The sequence below is a fragment of the Pagrus pagrus genome (genome assembly GCF_965226575.1).
Source record: "Pagrus pagrus genome assembly, chromosome: 23".
Classification (NCBI taxonomy): Eukaryota; Metazoa; Chordata; class Actinopteri; order Spariformes; family Sparidae; genus Pagrus; species Pagrus pagrus.
The window spans coordinates 2,869,730-2,890,210 of NC_140205.1; the positions used below are offsets into that span (position 1 = coordinate 2,869,730).

The 20,481-nt window shown below is 41.7% G+C and overlaps 1 protein-coding gene across 4 annotated transcripts in view; it reads right to left on the reverse strand.

The window, feature by feature from the left end:
- Positions 1 to 3,295: 3,295 nt before the first annotated feature.
- The window catches only part of usp6nl (USP6 N-terminal like), a 77,711-nt gene continuing 60,525 nt past the window's right edge, over positions 3,296 to 20,481 (reverse strand). For all 4 annotated transcript variants that reach the window (XM_084345159.1, XM_084345158.1, XM_084345156.1 and 1 more), the window contains 9 exons: positions 14,179 to 14,286; positions 13,091 to 13,200; positions 12,413 to 12,461; positions 11,917 to 12,037; positions 11,017 to 11,111; positions 10,663 to 10,728; positions 10,160 to 10,259; positions 9,916 to 10,068; positions 3,296 to 6,162 (listed from right to left, as the gene is read on the reverse strand). In XM_084345159.1, the coding sequence (XP_084201285.1) occupies positions 4,562 to 6,162; positions 9,916 to 10,068; positions 10,160 to 10,259; positions 10,663 to 10,728; positions 11,017 to 11,111; positions 11,917 to 12,037; positions 12,413 to 12,461; positions 13,091 to 13,200; positions 14,179 to 14,286 (2,403 nt within the window). In that variant the 3' untranslated portion in view covers positions 3,296 to 4,561. The remainder of the gene's footprint in view (positions 6,163 to 9,915; positions 10,069 to 10,159; positions 10,260 to 10,662; positions 10,729 to 11,016; positions 11,112 to 11,916; positions 12,038 to 12,412; positions 12,462 to 13,090; positions 13,201 to 14,178; positions 14,287 to 20,481) is intronic.

Consider the following 20,481-nt stretch of genomic DNA (forward strand, 5'->3'; position numbering starts at 1 on the left):
ATACTGTGTTAAGTGAAAAGATGGCTCTAAAGCGCCCCCTGGGATATTTCTAACTTGAAGCCCCGCCTCCTACATGCACGTACATGAACAAAATTCGGTATCCATATGTATCATTACCAGACGCACAAAAAACCCTCTTGGACGCATACCCTCAGTCCAACGGGAAGTCTGCCATTTTGGTTCAAAGTTCAGAACGTCGTCATTTTCTCCCATTTAAAACCCATTTTTCTGCCTCGTATCTTAACTAACTGGTCCTACAGATTTCACACCACAGACTTCATATTCACTCAGTAGCATCCTCGTACCTTGAAGATGATGGTTTGTCAAAAGCTTTTGCCTAAGTTATTCCTGGTGGGCGTGGCCGCGGTGCGTTCAATTTCGATGACCCCCTTATGGCTTTTCCCATTCTGTGTGAACCCAATCTCTGTGCCTCGTACTTTAACTAACTCGTCCTACAGATTTAACACCACAGACTTCACATTCACTCAGTAGCATCCTCAGACCTTCCACAGCCTGTGTTACACCTGATGGGCGTGGCGGTGCGGTCAATTGCGATCCTTCGCCATCACGCAGGAAGTCCTTATAACTTCAACATACACTTGCCCATCTGCATCAAACTGCTCACACATGTAGAGGAGCTCACCCTGAACACGTCTCTGCATCAAAACTGTGTCATATCTATAGCGCCACCCACTGGACACAGGAAGTCACTGAATATCCCACTGCTGTGTTTTGTGTGACACGTATCCCATTTAGGTAGGAAATTTCCACAGGCAAAGGGTGAGTACACATCTGGGCGCAGTTGTATTTTTCTGCTCTCAGGACAACGTAGTTGGACAATTCTCATATTATCGGAGTTTTAAGTCTTTTTAAAGCTGCTGTTCATGTTCAACATTGTCACTGTTCACCCACTTCATTCTGCTACATTATGAAATTACACATATTGCACTATATTTTGCAATTGTAAGTGAATGGAATACAAATATATATTAAAGCTAAACATTTAAAAAATATCAAAGCCATGCAAATAATGATTTTATCCCAACCTTCTAGAGCTTTGATAATAAAGCTGTGGATAAATCACCACTATTTCATAAGAAATATAACACTTTAAAATAGTCCCACATAGTAAGTTAGTTCATATTACATCTTTAATCAGCATCATAAACTACTGATATTTGACAAAATCAGCCTCCAACCAAAAGGAATGTAATAAAAGTCAGATGGTGTAACCGGTTACACCATCTGACATTTCAATTTAAATTCAGATTTAACAGGCATCATGATGGACACCTATGTAAGCACATGGCCCTGGTGTGAAGATTTCAAGCACATTTTTTAAAATAAATACTCATTTTTACATATAAGTAAGATAAATGTTTTCCTGGGGTCATACCATTTGGCATGTAACCCTAAGCACACCTGACCATAACCTAAAAATGTCAAATTATCAAGATTTCATAGAGAGTTACTAACCTCGTCATGCAGCAGTTTGGCTAATCAGGGGTCCTTCTCTGTGATATAATATCCTTCTTGCACAAATTAACAAAATGGCTCCTTGAATGTTGGTTACACACTTTAGGAAGTTGACTTGACAGACACGATTCCCCAAATTAATTATAATATTCAGAACAATGGTGTTCCATTTATTTTATTCATTATTAAACAACACACATGTAAGATTATACCAAACTAGTTGATGTTTTATTGAGAATTTCACCTTTTTTGAACTTTTTTCGTACCTTTATTTGGTACGAAGTTTTTATGGTCACACCTCATTCACATTTTTGCCGTTATCCCCTGAATATTCTCTGAAAATTGATTAAATCCAGATGTTTTGGATGAGGTCTTCAAAAAGTGAATGCATGCAAGTTATTTGTACGTTTATTTTCAAATTTTAACCTTTTTAAATTCAACTGAACCATAAGAACACAAAAAAATTGCGTCACGTCGTTGACGCTAATATCTTCCTTGGCATATGACCAATGGATTCACAATATTTATACGATATTTATTTTTAATGACAAATCAGCCTTTTGATTCAATAGCTTAGATGTCATGTGACCTATTGACTCTAACTCAGTGCCTATACGTCTTATTTACTGGTTGATTGATACACACCTCTTCCCCCCCCCCCCCCCCCCCCCTATTTTTGTGCATCTCATATTTTATATTAATATTTTTTAATGGAAAAATCCACATTTCTTTCAATAGCTTCCATGTCATGTAACCCACTGACTCTAAATCAATGTGGAAATATATACATACCTCTTTTTTTTGGATTTTGGTGCACCTTATATTTTTTATTAATATATTTATTAATAAATCTATGTTATTTTTTCAATAGCTTCAAGCTCATGGGACCCATTGACTCAAAATCAATGCCAACATATCTTCCTATACTGGTTGAATGACACTGACCTCTTCTACTCAGATTTGAATGTTTGTCATATTTTATATTAATATTTTCTTTTATGAAAAATAAGCATTTTTTTTGGTCAGATATGTTGGATAAAATTGATCAACCTTTCTTGCTTTTTTCTGGATGATTTTCACTGTGACTTAGTCAGTAATTCATTAATTTTTTATAATTACTCAGATGACTAATATATTATCAGATAGTTGATTGAATTAAGGATTATTACCGTTTTATTTTGTCAGTTAACCAGTATTTCAGCACTGGAGTGAGGCATTCTCGTATATTTTTAGTAAGCTAATGCCGCAGCTAACGATTATTTTCATTATCGATTAATCTGATGATCATTTTCACAATTAATCGATTCATCATTTAGTCTGTATTATCTTGTATACCTTCATTTACTATATATTATTTTACATATACTCATAAACGACAAAGTAAAACAGCCAATCATCATATTTAAGAAGCTGAAACCAGCAAAGAAAAATTACTTATACTTTTATTTATACTTATACTATTTTATTTTGATTGACTAATCGATTAATTGACTAATCATTGCAAAAAAAATTGCTACATCAATTTTAAAATCATATAAATTCAGTCAGAATTACGTGTTTCTACCTTTCATTGTGAAGTGCTGGAACTTAATTAACAGGAATATCTAATAAATGTATTAAGCACTTAATGGCTCCTTTTTAAAAATAAAACCTTACCTCCTGGCTCATGTCCTGCAACATTATTTCAAAGCTTCACTGCACCACTGGGGGGCAGAGTTTCATTATCATTGGGGATAAAAGCAAGCAGCAGCAGAAAAAACCCCCTGTGGAAATCACTTTAATGTGCACGCATACGATAAATCAAAGAGAGAGCCGGAGATTCATTTTCACCCCACCTCATTTTATTAAGCAAAGTATCAGAATGGTCTGCAATTAGTCCGTTTAACAAAAAAAAACAAAGATAACTTAGGGAATGTAATGAACAGTACGGCAATACTGTTGGAGAGTAAAACCAGAGTATGAGGAGTAATTAAAACGATAATAGGGAATGTGACTGATTTTAAATGTTGAAATGTGTGACTCACACACATCTGTGACATGTAGTGTGTGCAAATGTGTGTGTGTGTGTGTGTGTGTGTGTGCCAGATGACTCTGTATGCCAGTGGAAGTGCCAGCAGCTGAACAGTAGTTGATGTGACAGTGTTGAGAATAATACGACATAATGATGTAAAGCAAACTTGTTCTGAAACTAGTTCACATCCATCTCTGGCTGCATGTGCTCACGATGTGGTAACAACAGTACAGCAATTAAAAAAAACATGTTACCAATGGTTACAAGCCATCAAACATAAAAATATATATATTATTAGCCCTCACGAATTAGCTCTATGTCTTGAGTCTCTAATCAGGGTTGGATTTTAATAACTACACTGGCCTCAAATACTTGTAAATACCCAATGTACTGTACTTCACGTGTGAAAGAAATGAATTGCACGTCAGTTAATCTGGAATAAAAATTATCAGTGAAAACTAGAAAATAAACAACAAACTCTGCTCTTTCTACAGTGGAGGCGCTTCAAAAGTGAAATCAAAACTCACAGTGATCCGTTCATCACTGCTCTCTAATTCTATCATTGGACACAACATTATTTCGCCTGTTTGAAAAAATAACATTCACAAGCACATAGAGTAAATTGATCTCTAATGTAAATATCTGCAAGTAACATATAAAAAAATAAAGATGGAAAATAAGTCGGAGTTTTGCTCTCTCGGGAGAACGCTCTCCTGCTAACGATAACAACTCAGCATATTAACAAAAACATCCACTGTACATATCAGACTCTAAAAGATATATACTGTCACCTCTCGTTAATGATTTACATCCAAAAATAAAATTAAATCTTCAGTCAGTTTTTTTTTTTTTCTCTTTTTTAAAGTGATCAGTAAAAACGTCGGAGGCTGGTGTGTCCTGCAACGTTACGATGCAGCGCGACAGTCAGAAGGTCAGTACTTCACACATAAAGAACAACGGAGCAGAAACAAAACCCGGTACCTAACAAAGCTAGGACTACTGCTCGTCTTTACCACAGTGTTGGTGACTACACCTCAGTTTTTTACAGTGTCTCGCCATTTCTTTATTGTCCGATCACAGCAGCATGGACTCCTGCATGGCAAACGCCTCCTGTGCGTGCCTGTAGTGTGGTCCTCCAAACAGCTGGGGGAGCTGTTGCCTCATGACGGGCTGCTGCTCCTGGAACTGTGTCCTGTAGTGATGCAGGCTGTCTGGGTTGGCTGGAAAAGTGAACTCCTGAACCGGAGACATTTGGGCTCGCTGGAAGCTGGGCGAGCGGGGCATCCCACCAGGGGATTGAGGGGGCAGGTCCTCGTCCGCCCACGGGATCACGTCTGCAGGCCGCCGAGGCCCGCCTTCTGGAGGGTAGTGTGGGTTCGCCTCGGCTCTCCGATGGCCCTCGAACCTGTAGTCCACCGGAGCGTAGACCTGTGCGGTGGAGGTGAGCTGTTGCAGGTAGATGGGGGTGGAGCTCCCCTGGGATTCCAGCTGCAGGGAGTGCTCCGGGGGATGCCTGGCGTTACGGGGGTTGTGGGTGGAGCTGGGTGGCGGCTGCCTGCGGTAGGTGGTGTAGGAGTTGTTCATGAGAGCCTTCTCTGGGGAGAGGCTGTTGGGCTGCCGCTGGGTGGTGGCGTACGCACGTTCCCCGTACGCCACGCTGGAGGGTGGGGTAAATCTGGCGGGCGGAGCGTAGAGTCTGTCCTCTCCTCGGTGGTCCAGGCTCACACTGTAGGCGGGATGGAAGATGGGGACCTCTGTTGTAGCTCTGCCCGGGGACTGCTGCTGAGGAGGGGTGTGGTAGTGGCTCTGGCTGCCAGGGTAGCCAGCCTGGACTCCTGCTGGACTGTTGTGGGAAAATGGAGGAGGAAGAGGATGTTTGGCCATCCTTGGCCCTGATGCGACGGACACGACGCTCCCAGCCAGACTTGGTCCACGGCTGGGGCTGCCCTGATGGAGGGACGATATACTGAAAGGTGTATCACTGCGAGGGGTCCTCATTCTGGACGGAGGTCTCTCAAGCTCCAGGATCTCGAATTCCTGCTCTGGCAGCCCCGGGACATTGTCGTACTGGGAGGCGTTGGAGCCTCGGTCGGAGCCTGGGACGAAGCCCTTGGAGCGAGGCCGTCGGTGGGTCAGAGCACCGTCTTCTGGACTGGAAGGGGCCGGCGATGCACCTCGGCTCAGTCTGACTTCCCGGGCTGCCGCCGCTTTGGCTGCTTCCAGCTTTGTCTCGGAGGGTTTGAACCAGCGGGGAGTGATCTCCTTGCTAGAGCTGGAGGCTGCGTTGGAGTTGTGGTTGGCGGTGGCGTGGCTCTGAGGCTTCCTTCTATCCACCATGATGTGTTGTGGTGTAGGGTTGGGGGCTGAGGTTGGTGTTGTCCCTCTCTCAGGCGTAGTTGAGGCTGACTGCCTTCGCTGCTCGTTGGGGATCTCCCCTGATCCTCTGGAGCGAACGTCCCTCCTTTCAGCCTTGTGGTGGCGTTTCTCCAGTGAATCCCGGCGTGACCGGCTAGGGGGGCGACTGTCCCGCTGACGGTCTGGTACAGGACTCGGGCCCCTGGGAGGCTCGGCTGGCTCGGCATGACTCTGACCGTTGGCCACGTGATTCACCGCTGCCGCCGCCAGCTCAGGAGGAAGCTGCCCGAGAGGCTTCTTGGGAAACTCGTCCTCTTTACCTGCAAGATGAAAACAGCAGAGAAAACATTAGAGCGCCGTCAGGAAACAGAAGTGAACGGTGATGGTTTAACACACTGTGTGGCGCTGAATCACATCGGATGAGGAGTCACAACAGGGACATGGATTCATGCAACACCACTGCCATAGAGAGGTCAAAATAAAGGAGAATTACATTGATGACGACACATAATCACATCTCCACAGGCAAAGAGCAAAGGACAGAAACAAAAACATCAGAAATAATGTTTGATATTAATTCTCAGCTCGCTCCAGGGGCTCAATTAGGAAGTGACACTCTGTTGAGTTGTCTCTGAAATTATGAGTTTAACTCAATTTCATTAAACTGTACTTAGCTGCAGCAGTAGCCCCAGACTCGAAAGGTCATACAGAAATAATTCCTGATTAATGAACCTTGTTAAATGCACTGAGACTTGTACGGACAGGCATTAAAGCCACAGAAATATTTCTTCTTCTGAGACTACTCAGCTTGTACAAACCAGAACATGTTACAAATCATGACATTGATACTAAAAACGTACCGCTGCAAGTCAAGAAGAACTAAAAAGTACGGTTCACAGGAACATACACAGTGTGCAGACACAGTGATGGTGACGCTGGGTGTTGTTGGGGGACTGTAAGGGAAAGTGTTATCGCCCCAGTCAGGAGACAGCAGCTGGAGGAAGAGGAAGTGCTGTGGGACTGATCCAGGAAGTGAACTTAGTGGCACTGAATCCACAAACTAAAGCGTCCATGACAAGTTTATCCACTTTTATCCTCCTGTACATATGAGTTAAATCAAGAAGGCAGACTAACCTATTCTACTTCTTCTTCCTCATAGTCAGTTTATTTGAAAGAGTGAACTGTTTAACGGTGTACGAATCTCAAAAACTGTCACAAAAATGTTGCCAAGTGCTCTTTGCTGGCACCAAATTAATAGCTGTATGTCTTATTTAGCGGAGACTCCGTGCAGGTAAGTAAACTAGTCACAGTGTTTATTTTACTAATTGAATTTAATGACTTACAAAAAATACTTTTCTGAAGTATAATACAAATAGGAAAATTAATTCCCACACTTCTATATTTATTTTAATCTCAAGGTGTATGTACAGGTATGTAAACGTTATTGTTTGAGCCTGACCCACTTTATTTTTGTCCTCCATCCTCCTCACTTCATAACTAAACTCATATTGGTTGCCGCTGGCAGATATCAGTATTGTTTTTATTCTGCACAGCTGGAAAGAGGAAGTGATTTCAGTGTAGTGAGGTGGTGTTTAACACCATCAGGGGTGCAGTCTGTAAAACAAAGTAACCTGCCCGACGTTGCCTCGAGGAGCTGTGTTAACACCATGGTGGTATAAACACTGTTGTGGACGTTTTGGGATTTTACGGATCATAAAATCACATAAAAATGTATGAAATTGTTATTGGGATGTTTGAACAAGCCATGATAAGTATAAGAGATAAGAAAAGGTTCCTTCCAAACAGTCATCCGTTTGTTTCTACACAGTCTGCAGCAACTTTTTGTCCTGAACAGAAAAAAATATTACATTTATTGATACTAAATCTCATCAGCTATTGGTCGCCTTCAAAGTCAATACCCCATATTGGTCTAAACTCAGTATGTGCAGGTTAGTGCTGTTAAAAAAATGAAACTAGACACTGACTCACCAAGTAAAGACATAAGAGAGAAAGAGCTTCATCCAGCTGCTGTTTGCACAGAGTAAATTATACTGCGGCGGTGGTGAAGAAAAAGAGACTGTCTCTTATCTCAGACTAAATCTGGTAAAGTTCAGAACTATAAAACCACCGTCTTCTCTCACAGTTCGGCCCAGTGAGACACAAAAATACTGATTAAAAAATATCCCTCCATGCACACCAGCAAGCGTGGCAGCAGACGGTTGTTAAAACAGAAGTTTAACAAAAGCCCCCAGTGTTGGAAAAGTGGCTCATTATCTTGTCAGCGGGCAGGAAAACGAACAGACCGCTACTGTTACAGTTCTGTGGGATTCTGAAGAAAGGAAAGTTCTGGTTCCTTCTGCAGCGACAGTATTAAAGGAAAAAGTCTGACAAAAAGAAAGTGGCTCCTGCAGTCGTAGAGGACAGACCACTGACTGAATACAGGAGGAAGACGACAGATAAGAGCCTGAGAAGGGCTGCAGAGGAACGAGTAGATCCAGTTGGTAAACTTGGAAATTAAAGTATTTTTCTGTGTCTTTATAAACAAATATCTGTACTTTAAAGTCTACAATGAGCCGCAAGTCGTGCCGAAACAAAAATGAAGTTAATTTAGGACGGTAAAACACATTTCATAATCACAACAAGCTGCAGATTAAATAGTCAGCTGCTAATTAGAAACTGTGATAGTTTGCTATCAACAAGACTTTTGTCGTTCCCAGTGTTAAACAGTTTGATGCAGTGCCTTTAGTCGCCCACCAGAGGGCACATTATGTCACCTGAAAGATTGCAACCACTCTGGAATCAAAACATGAGAGTAAAAGGTAAAAAAAAACTGAAGAAACAAAGACGAGAGGAGAGCGGGACTCCACTGAGCTCTGAAGCAGTGCGTCTGAACTGAGTCACACATATTAATGTGGGGGATAAAAAACAGCTGGAGGACTAGGAGGAACCGGAGTGCTGTTGGACAGACAGGAGACAGACAGGACGGACGGATTGACTGAAGGGACAGATGGACAGAGACATGAAGGACCAGTCAGGATAGCCCACCGGTTACTGTTGTAGGAGGGAATGTGGCCCCCACTCACGGCCACACTTTTGTTGTTGTTGGCTAACATCGTTTGAAAGAAGAGGGAGAGAAGGCAGATTAATGAGGAGACAGATTAGAAACACAGATTACTACTACTGCTAACACAGCTACGAGCTAAAGGACAGCAGGAAGCCACAGTTCACCAGGTGAAACATAACACCTGTAGGGCCATTTATTCCACTGTTGACACAATTTCTGGCTGGTAGTCGACTGATTTAATGTCTTTTAGAGGGACCGTGTCCGTATGGATTACAGCTGTTGTCTGTTTGTGGAGCTGTTTTACAAATACTTTGCACATATTATTATTTAAAAAACAAGACAGTGTTTTCTCTCTTCACTTCAGAAAGTTGACAAAAAATTTCACAGTTTAATGAATCCTACTTTTAATTGCTCTCTTCTGTCTGACGCAGGGAGACAAATAACGATTAATGTCATTGTCGGTTAATCTATAAATTTCGTCTATAAATTGTCAGAAAATGGTGAAAAATGTCGACCATTGTTTCCCAAAGCCCAAGATGACGTCCTCAAATGTCTGGTTCTGTCCACAACCCAAAGACATTCAGTTTACTTTACTAAAGGTGTAAGAAACCAAGAAAATATCACCTGTAAAAAAACTGCAATCAAATGATTTTGGCTTTTTTTCTTCTCTAAAAAAATGACTCAAAGTGGTTAATGGACTATTGAAATAGTTGGTGATTAACAGAGCATGTGAGCGGAGCGGTGAGAATTTCTCCTCCTCCTTTTTCCTCTGACTAATTAGGGACACTGAAAACCCAACAATTTGGGTACTTGTTGTAATAACTATCAGGTCTGAAACTCTGGATCAGATTTGTGAATAACTGTAAATAAGAAGAGCAGAATCTTGGTTCATTGTGTCTCTCTGTGGTCTGTTGTAGTCGTGCCACAGGACCAAGAATCAGTCAAAAATGTCCCTTTTCTGTACGACAGTAGTTGTACTGTGCCCCTGTGCGTCACGCTGTAGCAGTACCTGGCGCGGGCAGGTCCAGCTTCGCCCTCCTGAGCTCCGTCATGGACACCTGCAGCTGCTCGATCACAACGTCGTCCTCGAAGTAGAAATCTTTGGACAGCGTCGCCTGCAGAAACTCCACCAGCTCCTCCATGGACAACTTCAACAGGTGCTCTGTGGAAGACAAACACATAAATAAGCCTTTTTTCGGTGTTTGAGAGCCCGACACCGGCTGTCGGCGCCGTGTGGAGTGAACAGCACTTACTCTTGTGCAGTTTGAGGATGGTGTAGGACATGGAGGGCAGCAATCGTTCACCCTCCAAGATGTAGATGTCCCAGATCCTGAGGGTGAGGGTGAAGGGAGTCTGGACACAAGTGGAACAAAAGGTCAGAAGATCAGCTCATTGTTTTCCCTGCAGCTTCTCGTAGACAGATATACGGCTTTGGCTCACAGTGGCCCTGAAGGATGAGGCTGGCTATATTTTCTTAAGACATGAATCAAAAATGGCTCACAAATATACAGATGTACAGTGAGGCACTGATGTTTTTAACTAACAGTCTTTTATCATCGATTCATCACTGATTTTGGGAGACATGCCTTTTTATTTTCCAAACAACTGACATGGGAACATAGTGCCAGGATGTGGAGGAATCACTTGACACTAAACATTAAATGGAGGCTTACACAAAGAAACCTTTCCATCACCTTTAAGAAAGAGATCCCACAGCAGCAGCTTTATGAGGCGGACTTGCTGCTCAAATACTCACTCTGTCCAGGAAGCACTGGAAGAACCACTTCATGGTGTAGAGGCTGGTAAACACCTCTTGGCTGTCCTACAGCGGCACAAACAAACCCAACAGAAAATCTATTCAGTGCTCTGAGCAGGAAGTTACGGCTGAAAAAACCTTGAGGGGTGATACGATTTATAAAATGGTCCCTTCTCAAAAGAGCTCAGAAAAGGAGCGTCTGGTTCATTTGATCACAGCAGATCAGATTCAGCCATTAAGATGAATGAAATATAAATAAATACAAATATAAATGCACTCTCCACCGTCCTCTTCTCCTGTATCATTCAGCACTTGTTGCATTATTAACGGCGCCGGTCGTGTTGTGCGTCTCACCAGGTGCTGCTTCAGTTTGGGAATCATCTTCTTCAGGATTCGGTCGTGGTGCTCCTGGAAACGCATCAGCTTCGGGAAGCCGGGGACAAAAAACCCTGCAGGAGAGGACAGAGAGGGACGGTCAGGTCAACGGGGCTGACTCAGACGTCTCTTACTCTTCTGTCCTGCAGTTATGTGCAGTACTCAGTCATTCATGTTAACAGTTGTATTGGTTGTCTGTATTTCTGGCTTCCAGGGCCGCTAACATACGTCGGTATGATTATAATCTATAAGTCTGATCAGTGTCCTGATCTTATTCTAATGGAGGTTTAGGGTCAGTTGCTACAGACTCATGAGCTCAGTGCTGCAGGATGCCCGCTGGCTCATTTGTCCTCATTGAAGCCTTTTTGTTGACATGCTTCAGATGACCAACATTCACAGGATGCAGCTGTGTTGTGTTTTGGTTGCAGTTTGTCTCTGTCGCAGTGGTTTTTGGAAGCATTTCAGTAGCCAACTTTTCAGTATCGTTTTTATACCGATATGTGCGTAGTGCTTTACAGCAAACACTCCCACAATCTCTTTTTACTTGGCTTGTAGTCACATTTTAATTTCTACTGACACAGTCTCATATTTATATTTCCTAAACAGAGTTTATAACCAGCAGTGAAACTGTCGTCTCTCTCCCTCTTTTTCCTTGTCTCTCTGCTTATAAGACAAAATTGGCTCATATAAACCCACAAGGTTCATTAGCAGCTGTTCTGGAGTTTCAAATGATCTCCAAAGAAACTTAAATATGAACTTTCCTACATTTCAACCTGCTGAAGAAGACTGAGGGTTTTCCTACTAGCAGAGCTCAACACAACCAAACTCTTTTTCTTTTTTCCGTCCCGTTTAGAGTAGAGTAGCGAGTAGATGTGTTACCATGCATGGCGTGCTTCTGCCCAGACAGCAGCTTGACCAGCGCCCAGAAGGCGTCCTCTTCATTCATGTAGATGAGCAGCAGAGCTGTGATCTGACTCATGCCCTGGCAGTAGCCCACCTCCTGCAAACACACACAGTCGGGTGACGATGACGACTTCATTCCTCACTGCCCGATTTTCTTCTTGAACGATGTCAATTCTCAAATGTAGCGTAGGATTTACTACGTCGACTATGTTCAAATTAATCAGAAGTTGATTTTATTTTTTAATAATGGGCACGGCTGATCTGTATCATCGGACTTCATGTGATAAATGTGTTCTGCTTTTACTGGGAAACATGAAACCCAAAGTAACAGAACAGAGATCCTGTACTTCAGCAAACACAGAGCTACTCCAGCTCTGCATAAAAAGGCTCACAGACAGATGCTTCAGCCCACAAAGAGTAAAAAGCAAAGTAACCTTCACACTTTCCTGCAGACTGAGTGCGAGTGACTCACCGTGTTGTACATGGAGTAGGCTGTGAGGACGTGGAAGAGAGCCTGCTGCCTGAGAACACAAACACAAAACCACAATTACCACAAAATGCTGCAAATAACACCGAGTTTGGACCCGGGAGCATCATTCATAGTTTTGGTTCTGTGTCCAAACAGCTTTAGCTTCCAGTTACATTATCTCTCATCTCTGGTAAAATAAAGGAATGTGATGCACAGTATCCCCGTCACGTAAATTAAAGGTTGAAGGGTTGATTTCTTAATATCAGACCAGGAGTGTGATAAAGCTCAGTTCCTGTATCGTATGTGAGAGCAGCAGCTCTCGGCTTTAAGTTTAGAGGCTTTTGTCAAATTTACGTAACAAAGCAGAAGTCCAGACACAGAAAACGGGACATGAGTCCTCTCACTTCCATACTGGGAACTCTTTGAGGCTTCAGATTGTAGGAATCAGTTAGTGGCCTGATGATTATTTATCTTTCTCTGTGTTTAATCCAACCATGAAGACATCTTGTTAAACTCTGACTAATGCAGCTCCTGCGGCGTTTTATTGCTCTATGTGTTGACTCTTCGGTCCTGTGGAGATCTGATCCACAGGAAGTGATGCATATATTTTCTCTATAATAAAAAAACCAACTGTGTCATTGCTAGATGAATAATTGCATGAATTTAATTGGAGATACGTACTTGACATCGTAGCGGTGCATGAACATGATGTGGTCCCTGTAGGTGCGGTTCACATCCAAGTCGATCTGACGGATGTCCGGGGAGACCCCTCTGGCTCGGGCCTTTAATTTCTGTCATCAACAAGAAAACAGAGAATAAGAACAGATCAGTGACCGAGGAGAAGTCAGACACTCTTAAAAGTCCCACATCGTGTTTTATCAGTTTCTCAGGAACTAAAACGTGTCTGCAAGAGAGAAGAATCACAAACACAGCCTGGCAAAAGTGTTTTTACTGCCAGATATCAGTCTGGGAAACATCCAGTAACAGTCGACCAAGTCTGGAACAAATAAACTGCAAAGATTGTTTCATATGATGAAAACTACGAGCAGTACCGCACCTCCATTTTGACCTTAGTTTAGCCTAATTATTGCATCTCTAGTCGGTGAATTACTACTTCAACTAGCCACGTAGTGCTGAAATGAAACATTACAGAAAATGTTCAGCAGCATTTCTTCCTGAATGTTTTCAGTTTAGTAGTTTAGATGAAATTTAACATCTAAAATAACATTGTACAGATTGAAAAGCACACATTTGTTATTAAAAATGTAGCTAGACACATTTTCATCAACTAAACGTGTCCTGTTCTGCTCACATGATGATCATTTAGGGTAAAAAGGTTTAAAAAAAATCACATCGTAGCAGTTTTCAACAGTCACAAAAGATAAAGTGCATTATTACGGGCACAGCTTCCCGCTCACCAGACAGAACATTTCCCGTCTACAGTAAATCTTTTCCACTCGGTTTGCTTGTTCACTGTATGTGCCCTCAACTCATAATTAGACTTCTTCCCCACAGCCACCGAAGGCAGCGATATATTGATCCTGGCAGCTAAACTTTCTAATGAGATCCAAAGTTTGTCTCTCGGCAGAACAAAAAGAAACTTTGCAGCGTGCGGAAACACACAAACACAATTAAGCCTCCGAACCCACATCTTGCCCACAATAATTCTGCAGCTTACTGAAATCAAATAAAACCGAGGTGTGTGCTGGCTGGAGTCTTTATGAGGCCTGTGCTGTGATGAAGTAAACTAGTGTGGGAGAGCTCTGCACCTCGTAGAAGTCTTTCTTCTCCTCCTTGATTTTGGGAACGTCGAGCAGCAGGCACCACACCTCCCCTCGGAGCTGGAGGGGAATTCCCTTATAGATCCTCCTGACCAGCTGGAAGGAAGCAGACAGCAGGAGGTCTTTGTTAGAAACAGGCCTTCAAAGAATAGCCAGTTTGTTCACCTCAGATACACCCTGGACTTTCAGAGCAGAGCAGAGAGGAGGGCTTTACTCTGACAGGCCTTTCGTTAAATGTCAGATTTAATGCTTCTTTCCTGACCACAGAAACATCAAACTCAAGACTTGACCAGAAAATAAATGTTCCTCAAAAGCTTCACCTGTGGAAATCCTGCTTTCTGCATTAAATGTCTAAACGCCAAGATCTCTGTTGGATACTGTTGTTGAGTTGTGTGCGTACATTGTCGCAAATGTTTCCAACAATGTTCAAACCAGAGAAATCTGTGATTTAATCAAGGCAACAGTGTTTCATTTGGTCGACTGACGCTATACATCAAATGATGCGTCAGAGAGTAAAGAGAGAAGTCGGCAAACCTGACGGGAATTAAGAGTCAGAGTCTGAGTTGAGTCAGTGTTGACCTGAATTAAAACACAGAGATACACACAACCTCTGAGCTGTTGCTCGCTAGTTTACGGCTGATTTACAGTAAAGTAATCTGGCTGTTTGTGGAAACTGAAGGGGCGACCAAATGAAACTCACCACTACCATGGGTAACATTTGGGCTCCACTGATCCCAGTTACTAGTTAATCCAGATGTTAATAATTTTATTAACATACACAGAACATTTTGTGCTGCAGCGTACAAAAAAACAATTGAATAAACAACATTAATATGATGCCAGGAACGAGATGAAACGAGCAAAGTGAAAAATCCACAGTTTAATCTGCTCAGAGGTTGTTGCTGCAGGCCACAGAGATGCAATCAGAGCCTCTGGCAGTTGCCAAAAATGATTCAGAATGGAGAAACCCATCAACTGAGCTGCACTCATCCTGTCAAAGATACAAACAGTGTATGCATGAATGTACTCCGCACTCTCCCCGAGCGAAAGCAAAGGGCTTTGGAAGGTGAACCGCGACCATCTGGCTGGACGAGCTCCAGGAGAGATTGTGGGCAGGGAGAGAGAGACTTAGACAGACTGCTTTGCATGCAGAACAGTCCAAAGTAATTCAGCGTCCACAAAGAGATGGAAAATCAGTCGGACTCCGGGCGAGGAAGATTAAGTCTTAAAACCCAAACTGCTGGAACAGCAAAGCTAATCGGAGCAGTGAAGTCTCCGGCTGCAGCTATTAAAACCCAACCAGGCGGAACAGTTATACAGCAGATATGGAGGTGTTGGGACTGTGAATGTGTGTGTGCCGTACAGGTGACTGACGGGACACGAATGAAAAGGACCGTCGCTCTGTGAGGGGAGCGCATTCACAAAACATCCTGCAGCTAACGGAGGCTCCTGCTGGAGACGTGTCAGAGCGAACCGATACTGAAATACAGAGAGACTAAACTTGGCTGTAGATTTTAATGAAAATAACATAATCCAGAAGGATTCTGTGAATCTGTGCTTCATCATTTTAACCTTATTTTCAGGAAAGTTGCTTTGGTATCAGCAAACAATATCCGTTAGCGTGTCGTCCAGATTTTTTTTTGTGTTACGTGTAAATCAAGGACGACCCTTCACTCCAAAATGGTGGTTACGAAGCTGAAGCTGTTTGGTGACAAAAACACCAGAAGAAAATAATAAAATAAATCATAAAATTCATAAAATAATCACCAACTGCATTAAATACATTAATTTGATCCCCACTGACAGTAAAGTTCGCACTATATTCCTGTAAAATGACCTAATTGAAACGATTTGTCCGCTGAGTTCACTTGAGAGAAAAATAAGCAGAATAACTGATATTGAAAATAAATGTTAGTTGCGTTCTTAGTTTGCTCAACTGGGCAAACATTTCAGACTCAAAGTGCAAATTTACTCTCACGAATAAACATCCGGCTGTTTTTAACATAACTTAAGTTCCGTTAATGAAAACTGTCAGTCCGTCTAATTGAATTTGTCCCTCGGGCTCCTGTTTATTGACGACATCGTGATTAAATCCATTTATTAAACATGAGGAGCTCTTTCAGTTTCAGTAAAAGTTGCTCTCAGCTGTTTAATGACTTCATTTTATAAGGAAATGATGAACTTTTACCATCATGTAGGACGACTCCCACTGACAAGAAAATGAAAACGGCCTCGGGTCTTTGTAACTGGAAAGTGTTTCTGTAACATTTGTACAACTTTTATTATCATATTTTATATATTTTACAAGTGGAGGGAGCCGGCCTGATTCAGAGCTGATGAGGAGTCATGAGTCAGCTCTCGCCTGCACGTCAGTGTGTGTGAAGCGCATGATGGATGTGTGCGGTTGGTGTTTTTCTCTATTAAAAGGCAGAACGCTGATTAATGACATTTGGTTGTGTGAGTGTGTGTGAAGTATCCAAAGCCTACACTTCATCAACCTCTCCCACCGCACTCGGGACTCACTAGTTTCTAGTGCAACAGCCTTGTAATTAGGCTCTGATGAGCGAGTCAATGAGAGCATCTGCTAGACTAATCATCCTTTTGAGTGTGTGTGTGTGTGTGTTTGAGTGTGTGTGTGTGTGTGTGTGTGTGTGTGTTTGAGTGTGTGTGTACTTGAACACGTGTGTCAACATTTACATTTCTGTGAATCTGTGCAGTTCTACTATTTCTTTGTTTTTGCTGTGTACAAACAAACAAACAGCTCATGTTGTTGTGTTTTCTTACAGATTTTAACTCAAAGACGACCAGATTTTGTCTTTCACAGAAGAAACTGATTTTCACCTGGAGATTGTCCTCAAATCGGTTGTTTCCTGCTGCGAGAGGAAACAATCTCAATCTCGAGAGACTGATTGTTTTTTGAAGGTTGTTTCCAGGAGCATAAATGTTTCGACCGCTCAGTAAATGGCTGAAGTACGGACGAGAGACGACACCTCAGATCCTGCCAGGACACCAGCTGCCGGGTGTTCTTGTACCAAAACAAACACGGACGACAACCAGCAGCTCGCGCTGTTTATATGCAGCGACGTTTGAGCTGAGAGGACCGAAAACAGTTTGGTTGAGATGGAGAAGCCTGAGCACGAAGAGAACTGGAGGCGAGCGTTTAGATAAATTAGATGTATAAGCTTGTGAAACGATGGTATATTCTGATGTAGAAGCCACAAATCATAACGATTTCAATATTGTTTTTAAGAAAAATATATTTTACATGCATTCTCATGGAGCAGTACTACACTACCCACAATCCTGTGGGTTTAACAGCAAGGCGTCTGATTGGTGTGAAGTTTTGTTTCTTATTTATATTGTTTTTATTGTCGTTACTGCTTTTTTCGACCATGATTTCCCCTCTGACACGCTGCATTTTCTTAGAAATGAGGACAAATGCCAAAAAAGGATGAAATCATTACGACTGAGGCCATGTAGAGCTGGAAGTCATTGGAAAGGAATAATAAGCAGTGGCAATTATGCACACAGTCTTGTACCTTGTGCATATTTTTTTTTTTTTTCATTTTCACAATTTTTTGCTCTGATTCAAATGTTTATGATCACAATTCACCTTGTAGTTGGTCGGCTTGCTGACCGGTGCAAAACTCTTATGGAATATCTTCCAAAAATGTCGGGAGGAAATTTTCCCCCCAAAATTTTCAGAAGGTTTCCTTTTCCTTTTGAAAATTCCCCAAAAAAATATTCAGAAGGAATTTTTTTCCCTCAAAAATTACACAAGGACATTTTCCCCAAAAATTTCCAGAAGAAAATTTCCCCCCCAAAAAAATTTCATAAGGATTTTTTCCTCCCAAGATTTTCAGAGGAAATTTAAAAAATAAATAAATTCAAAAGGAAATTTTTCCCCCCAAGATTTTCAGAAGACATTATTGGGGAAAATTTTAAATTTTTCATTTTCAGAAGGAATTTTTCCCAAAAACGTTTCAGAAGTAATTTTCCCAAAAAAATTACTTCTGAATTTTTTCCCAAAAATGATTTCTTTTTCAGAAGGAAAGTCTTCCCCCCAAAATTTGGGGAATGGATAAATGGGGATTTCACTCCCGGAACCAGAGCTGTTGAAAAAGTGGACGGTCACTGTCGAGCTCTAATCAAATCTGTGTTACCAAAAGCAAAACTAGCCACTGAGCACCTGATCAGTAGTCACCACATCGACAAGAACACAATCACTTTCGTGCTTCTGTTTTCACCTGACAGTTATTATGAAGAATGACACAGCTGCAGTCGCACGCCACGACCTCCTTAAAGCTTTCAGATGTTTCTTTATTATCGCTGTTATGCTAAACCCCAAGCCAAGCTCCTCGTGTGTGGTGCGAGGAGGGAATAACAAAGCTTATGGCTGCTTTACATCTGCTCTGCTCGGCTCTCTTGTTCTTTCTCGCTACTGCAGGCTAAATGTTTCTCAGCAGCTGTGAGGAAACAAAATAAGAGACACATGAAGCGTGACCTGTTTCCTCGCTGAGCTGACTGATTACGAGGAAAAGAAACATCCCTGAAGCTCTAGAGAAGAAAGAGGAGGAGATGGAGAGTGATGTGATGGAGGGAACGTCCAAACGCTCCTCGGTGTCCTTGGCTGTAACTCGCTCTTTGAAAACAAAGGGGACTCTAACTGCGCTCTCAGTGCCAGCCATGAGTCCATTTCACGCTGAGTCCCTGCTGAATCCACACAAACAAATGAAGGTCGTGTTGAAGAGCTCCAGGCAACGCCACAACACAACCTGGACCTAAAAGGACTAATGAAGGCGGCCAGAACCGACACCTGCTCCCCTCTGATGGTGCATGTGGGAGGCAAAGTCCTCCACATCTGCAGCAGAGGGCACAACGACACCGGCCTGAACTCTTTTTTTTTTTTTTTATTGTGGATGCCGGATGGTTTTGTCTGATTTACAGCTGCACTCATCAATAGTTTTATTTTCTCAACGGGTCACATGACTTTAGAGTTTAGGAACCCGACCCTGGTTGGATTATGGACCACCTTCATGCTTCAATTCTTTACAACTAACACATGGAGGAGATGTGTGTGTGTGGAAATAATGTTGAAAATAAAGACCTGTATACCGGCTGTTTGGATGTTTTTTTCTAAGCACTTTTGTACAGAAGCCTGAGGGGCAAGTGAGGAATATCTTTTTAAGTTTTTTTTTTATTTTAAGTTTTATCTAATTTGTTTTCTCTCCTGTGTTTATGACTTAAGAACTGGTGGGAAAGTGTTTTGCCAGGATAATCTTTTTAAGTTCCTAGATTATTTTTTTCATCCATCTGTGAAAACATGGAGAAAAAAGAGAAATCAGGAGAAATTGTTTTTCTTCCAATGTGCGAAACCAGGTTTAAAAAAAAGGTGCAAAAGAAAAACCATGTGAAAATAAAATTTCAGGAGACATTTTTTTATGAGTGAAAGAGAAATTTGTCCCCAAAAATTGCAGAAGGAATTTTTTCATGTTGTTAAATGTGTACAACTTGGTGGGAAAAAATCAGTGGAAAAAAAATGTGTATTACACTTTTTTTTTCTTTTGAGCGAGTTAAAAAAAAATCTGTTCTGTTAAAAAAAATCTTTTCCACAAATTTCTAGACAGAAATTTTCATAAAAAAATCTAAAAAAATTCATGAGAATTTGTTTTTTGTGTGTGGATAAACAATGCCTATATATTTTTTAAGTGAGTAAAACAAAAGATTTTCTAAAGAAATTTGAGAAGATCCCGCCCCCCCCCCCCCCCAAAAAAAAGAACATTCAGAAGGAAATGTTTTCCCAAAATTATTTTCAGATGAAAATTAAAAAAAAAAAGTGAGGAAATTTTCAGAAAAAAATTTCATAAGATAATTTTTTTTTTTATCCATGTGTGAAACAGAGCGAACGACACAAAATTGTATTGAAACAATGAATAAATACATTTTAAGTGCACAAAACAAATGTTTTTGAAAGAATTAATTTTTCAGAAGCGGATTAAAAATGTTTTTGAATCTCTGTTAGATGAATCTCTGAATTGAGATCTAGAGTCATTCAAAGCTCAGCTCAAGGCTCACCTCCTTTCTTTGGCTTTTCATCATTTCTAAATTGCTTCTACTCAACGAGCTCTCGTGGATGTTTTAATAGTTTTGCATGGCTTGATTTTATATTCAGCTCTGCTCTGGTGAATGCAGGTTTTTCCCGTCTGCTTTGTCGACCTTGTTTTCATTTGTTTCTGTTTGTAAAGCGTCTCATTAAGCCGCCATGTGAAGGAGAGGAGTGTGAACGAGGAA